Raw genomic sequence first — 6,219 nt, forward strand, 5'->3', positions numbered from 1 at the left:
CGTAGATCATGATGTTCTGTTAGAATCGTTGAAAACTGTTTTCCAAAATTCGCAGCGGGTAGTGTACAGCATCGATTTCTGTGGAACCCAGTAGCTGTCAAAACTTTCACATTTTTACGAATAACTCGGAAATCGTAAATTTTTCAGGTAAAACGGTTGAAACAAACATAAAGTAAAATTGAACGGCCAATCTGAAAATAACAAAAAAAAGGGGGGGTTTCATTTAAAAAACCAGAGTTGGTAACTACCACACGTTTATGATGCACCCTGTATATTGGAAAGTAATTTTAGAATGTGGACCTTTTAAACGTGAAAAACTTTCGTTGGACGAATTTTCTTGTAAACTTCATATTTACTGAGATATCGCACTTTGACGCACTAATGAGCAACCCTGTATATACTATGGTCAGCTAGCTGCTCCACCCTGACGAAAAAAGCCATAGTTTTTAGGCGCACATCAGGAGAATGTCAAAAATTTACCTCGAATTGTCGATTGTCGATACATCAGGCTGTAAATTGAGCAAAACTCGATCAAATCCAGATGCCAAGTATTTTTATTCGAAACCCTTAAACCTGATATTCAAAATGTTGCCATGCAAAACTTGCCCCAACATTTCAAAAATTTGCATCTCTCTTGCACATAAATTAAACATCTTTTTAATTTTCGAGTGTTTTTGTAAGTCAATGTGCTATCAGTCTACAGAAGTTCAATTCAATTAACGCAAAAACTAATTTTTCAAAAATTTTCTGTTGCAAACTCTATCGCTCTTCTTAAACTAAAAGGAGGACAGACCTAAAAATTTTACGACGTTCTTTAAAAACACCAGGCTATCAGTGAAAGAAAGCCTAATTAATTCAGTGCTAAAAAAGTGCTAGACATTTTATTGAGAATCCTACAAATCTTAGCTTGAAGTTGCTACTATTGAAATATGTACCCAAACTTTAAAAAATCACAACTCTTAAACAAGTAAACACAAGTAAATTTCATAATACGGATGTCATTCTGAAACATCGATCTATAAATTTGCTGAAATTTAATGAATTCCAAGTAAAACAAAATTTTTAATTCGTTAAAGTTCTAAATCGGTGCTTGAATATTTATGATACTATTGTCAACTGCATCATTCCTAAGAAAAAATCGTAGCGCCCAAATGAAGAGCACGACGAACTTCGAAATGTTACAACAAATTCTCAAAATCTGCAGGTTTATTTCAATTCAAGAAAACTCAACTAAATCTAGGTGCAAAGCAAATTCCTCTAGTGCGTTGCTTAAAATTATTACTTTAAAACATCGTACCACTATAAAAACAATTTAAGCTCTCAAACAAATGAAACAAACCGCATCAAAATTTTCCACTGCTTTGCTAAACCTTTGAACTATTCATAAACAAAAGTTCAATTAATAGTCAACAAACGAGATTTTTGAGAAACCTTCAAACTTTACCACAAAATTATACCATTGTCAGCTGCACTTTATTGAACAAAAATCGTAGCGGTCAAACGAATACCGGAATCGGCTGGAATATTTTACAAAGTACTACGGAAGCTTCAAGGTATAAATAAACTAAAGAAAATTCAATCAATTTTAAACATTTAGCAAACTTTCAGAGGCCTTTTATACCTTAGCCCCAAAGCGTTTCTATTTAAAACAAAACCACATTTAAAAAAATCACTGCTTGCAAACGGATGAAAGATTTTGGAAACATCCAACTAAAACTGTGTCAACGTTTAATAAATTCCAATCGTTTTGGGATTTTGAAAACCAACCTTCCTTTCAAATGATTAACTCCAACCTACTATCAAACGTAAATCAACTCTCACAGTCTTGCTCTCCGACGTTTGGCTAGAAATTGATAGATTATAGCGCAGAGCGATTAAAAAACCAACTCAATTCCCCTAATTAAAACTATAAATTGGGAATTAACTGAAAAATCAATCAACAAAAGCCTCCTACCTAATTCTGTGTTTCTTCTGGCATTTTCCGAGATTGCCAGTAAGGTGGGAGCGCCAGGAAAAATGCGCTCTATAGGCGTGGTCGCATTCGTGGCTTGAAAAGAACAATTCATCGCTGCCAATTGGCCTCTTTGGTTCTGCACCTCCACTCTAAAGTCGTAAATTCGGCCAGGTTCCAGTTTCTTTTTCAGAATTAAGTTCGCTTGGCACACCTATGAGGTAAAGCGTTTCATTACTAGACGGGAAGTGCAAAAAACACCTGAATTGCCTAATACAAAGCTTCTAAAAGAAAAGGCTGCAGAAGAATTTACGAAACATTTCTACAACCTTTCAGGAATTAGGATTTTTGTCCTAAATCCTCAGTACTATTGCAATTGTGTTCTAATTAAGACATAGATTTCAGACCTCGCTGAAAAATGCACATTTTTTGCACAGTTACATCTCTTCGCCCTGCGTGCATCAATTTGTGTCCTTTTTTTTCTCCGGAGGCAACAAAAGCAGTCTAGGTGAGTTAGATCTAGGGCTTTAGGAGGCCAAAGAAGCCAAAGAAGTATGAAATTGAAATATTTAAGATTAAAATATTATTTTTAACATTTTGATGAAATGGAATGGCGTTTGAAGCACCTTTTGTGGGGTCACTTATGTTGAAACTTTGCAAACTGCAATCGCAATTTACAGACGTTATTCAACAATTAATTACGGAAAAACTGAAAATCATTCGGGGATTAATTTTACCTTCATTTTATAGAAAAGCTGTTACCCTATGTATCATTAGAGTGTTTTTGAGTAGAACACTTTTGGGAAGATCTAGACAAGTTTCCAAAATTGGTCATCAGAATTTAGTACTCAACTTCAACAGGATTTGCAGCTATTTTTCCTAAATAACTTAACAAACGGTGGAGATTCGCGAAGAAACATATTATAGCGATTTTTTTTACAAAATATGGTGTATTTTATATATTAACAAAACCGCGTTTGCGGGATTTTTTTGACAATTTGCTAAATAGAGAGCGCACGTTACAGATTGAATGTTGCCCCAATCCTTCAACAATTAATTATTTCCAAACCATATAAGTTGAATAAGTTGAAGGGATAGTTTTTACACTATTTTACTCAAACACGTTTATAGCGTTTTCAAGCCGAGAGTTTCTGATAAATTTTAGAGATTTGTTTAAATTTGGCGCTCAGATTTTTTGCAGAAATTTGCAGTTTTTCCTAAGAAAAATACATGAAAAAAAATTCAGTCTTTAAAAAAAAAATTGTTGTGCAATTTGGATATTGGGGTTAACCAATCCCAAAAATCCAATTTTTGCGCAATTTTTTTCTTAAATTTTGGCAACTTTCCAAATATGTAGACAGCGCACTTTGCCGGTTAAATGTTGGCCCCATTTGGGAACTTCTCTTCAACAACGAATTACGTTCAAACTATGTAAGTTGAAGAGTTAATTTTTGCACTATTTTACAGGGCAAACAGCAGTTCAGATAAATTTATAATGTTTTCATGTTGAAAGTTTTTCAGATAAATTTTAGAGATTTTTTAAAATTTGTCGCTGACTTTAAAGAAATTTGCAGTTTTTTCTAAGATAAATACCTACAAATAAATTCAATTTTTTAAAAAACAATTTTTCATGCAATTTGCATTTTTTTACAACTTTAGAGCATTTTTCAAAATCACCGCTCACACTTTGTCTTTCCATTTTAGCAAATTTTCAGTCAAATGAAGAGCGCACTTTGCCGGTTGAATTTTAATCTAGTTGGCAGGCTTTTATTCAACAATTAATTACCATCACCCCAGATGAGTTAAAAGGCTATTTTTGAGCTAAAGAATGGTTGAAGTTTGAAAGTTTATCGGATAAAATCGCTTGTAGCTTCATCGACTTGGGGCCTTTCGAAAGCTTTGGCATGTTATTTGAAGAATAATCATCTTTTGCTTCAGTTTTTTTTGTAAAAGCTGAAATCAATGAACAAAAGAGCTCGATCCGACCTAAAGTGTTATTAACATTTGAAATTTTATAGCTTGCCGGATAAATCGACTTGTAACTTCATTGACTTTGGGAATTTCTGAAGCTTCAAAATTTCATTTGAAACATAGAGATCTTCTCCTTCTTCCGTTTTTGAAGAACCTTAACTCGATGAACAGAAGAGCGCGGTGTGAGCTAAATAATGGTTGAAGTTTGAAATTTGAAAGTTTGTCGGATAAAATCGCTTGTAGCTTCATTAACTTCGGGACTTGCGAATGCTGCGGCATGCCATTTGAAGAATAATTATCTTCTTTTTCTTCAATTTTCTGTAAAATCCGAAATCGATGAATAGAAGAGCTCGATTGGAGCTCGATTGGAGATTGGAGAAGTGTGATTAACATTTTAAATATTAAATTTTGGCGGAAAAATTGACTTGTAACTTCATTGACTTTGGGAAGTTCCAAAGCTTCAAAATCTCATTTGAAACATAGAGATCTTCTCCTTCTTCAGTTTTTGGAGAATCTTAAGTCGATGAACGGAAGAGCGCGGTGTGAGCTAAAGAATGGTTCAAGTTTGAAATTTGAAAGTTTGTCGGATAAAATCGCTTGTGGCTTCATTAACTTCGGGACTTGCGAATGCTGCGGCATGACATTTGAAGAATAATCATCTTCTTTTTCTTCAGTTTTGTAAAATCTAAAGTCGATGTACAAAAGAGCTCGACTGGAGCTAAAGTGTGATTAACATTTTAAATATTAAATTTTGCCGGACAAATTGACTTGTAACTTCATTGACTTTGGGAATTTCTAAAGGATTACAATTTAATTTAAAACATAGATATCTTCGATTTCTTACATTTTTTGAAAATCTTAAGTCGATGAACAAAAAAGCGTGATGTGATCTAAGGAAAGTTAGAAGGGTTATTTTTTGAGCTAAAGAATGGATGAAGTTTGAAATGTAATAGTTTGTCGGATAAAATCGCTTGTAGCGATTTTATCATTCTTCATTCACTTGGGGACTTTAGAAAGCTTCGCACAGTTTAACAGAGATAACGTCCTCTAAAAACTTTTAATAACTTTTATTTGGGGATTTTTGAGTAAGTTTGAAACATTTTTCATAAATGACGCTCATATTTTGTAATATAATTTTGAAAAAAAAATTCAGTTTTGTTCAAAACTGAATTGCTAAGAAATTTGGTCAAGCTAGGGGATAAATTTGAGTTTCATTTTTCACAGAATAGTAAATTTTCCAAATCCAGAAAGTTTAATTTTTCGCCATTTTTTGCTTGATGTTTGCAAACATTCCAAATGGAATCACACTTTGCCGAATGAAGGTTGCCCCAATTTGTAGACTTTTATTCAACAATTATTTTCCACCAAACTGTCTATGGTAGATGGATAAGTTTTGCACCATCTTGCAGAAAAAAGTTCCCTTTAAAAACAGCCATTGGGTTTTCAAGCACGCAATTTTGCCCAATTTGAAAACAGTTTTCCATTTTCAGACTTGCAGCTCAGACTTTCTAATTCCTACTAAAATTCCTTACGAGATTGAACACAGAATAATGCAGTTTTACATTACGCCACATCAAATTTTTGGCATTTTTCGCTTGATTTGGGCGGTTTTCCAAATTGAGCGAAACCACACCTTACCGCTGGAATATTGGCTCAATTTGCAGACCGTTATTTAACAGCTAATTGCCACCAAACGATATGCACTACAGAGTTGCTTTTAACCCCGTTTTATAGTAAAAAATATGCCGCTGACTGGAGAACTGAAAAGCGAACTGCAAGAAATTATGAAAGGGTTTTGAGAAAATTTCAAAATTTCTGCTTAAACTTTGTCATTCCGTTTTAACCGAATGTGCCGTCCATTCTCTAAAATTGACCACAAAAATATGGGAGCAATTAGAAGGTGTATTTTATCGACAACTAGTACAGATGAATTAAGCTTAAAAATACAGAAAATTTAATTTTTCTGAACCTTTTCTCCACTTTTTACAAATCAATCCTGCTGTTGTCTGTACTAGTAGACACCCATTCAACAATTAATTCCCACCAAACCCTCTAATCAATCCAAAAGGTTCATTTTTGCACCATTTTTCAGAAAAAAACTCCACTCTCAAGACCCTGAAACCCCATTAAAGTGCTTCAGCAGGAAATCGCGCCAATATTCACCACTTAAAAAAAAAGTCTTACCGAATTAAACCGGGTACAATTCAGACTCTCCAAAGCCACAGTAATCGAGTCTTTCAGCTGAAAAAACAAAGGATAGTCAAACAGCGTATCAGAAGCTCTGAGCCGGTAGATCA

At 34.0% G+C, this 6,219-nt stretch overlaps 1 protein-coding gene across 1 annotated transcript in view; it reads right to left on the bottom strand.

Annotated features, from left to right (window-relative positions):
• Positions 1–2,694, bottom strand: part of LOC109533161 (cadherin-86C-like) — a 17,602-nt gene extending 14,908 nt beyond the window's left edge. Inside the window, exons 1-2 of the mRNA XM_048667468.1 lie at positions 2,689–2,694; positions 1,955–2,165 (exon numbers count right to left, since the gene is read on the bottom strand). Coding sequence (XP_048523425.1) covers positions 1,955–2,165; positions 2,689–2,694 — 217 coding nt within the window. The remainder of the gene's footprint in view (positions 1–1,954; positions 2,166–2,688) is intronic.
• Between the last annotated feature and the right edge of the window lie 3,525 nt (positions 2,695–6,219).

Source organism: Dendroctonus ponderosae, unplaced genomic scaffold (assembly GCF_020466585.1).
Source record: "Dendroctonus ponderosae isolate FM_Combo_2020 unplaced genomic scaffold, Dpon_F_20191213v2 Dpon_F_20191213_1, whole genome shotgun sequence".
NCBI lineage: Eukaryota > Metazoa > Arthropoda > Insecta > Coleoptera > Curculionidae > Dendroctonus > Dendroctonus ponderosae.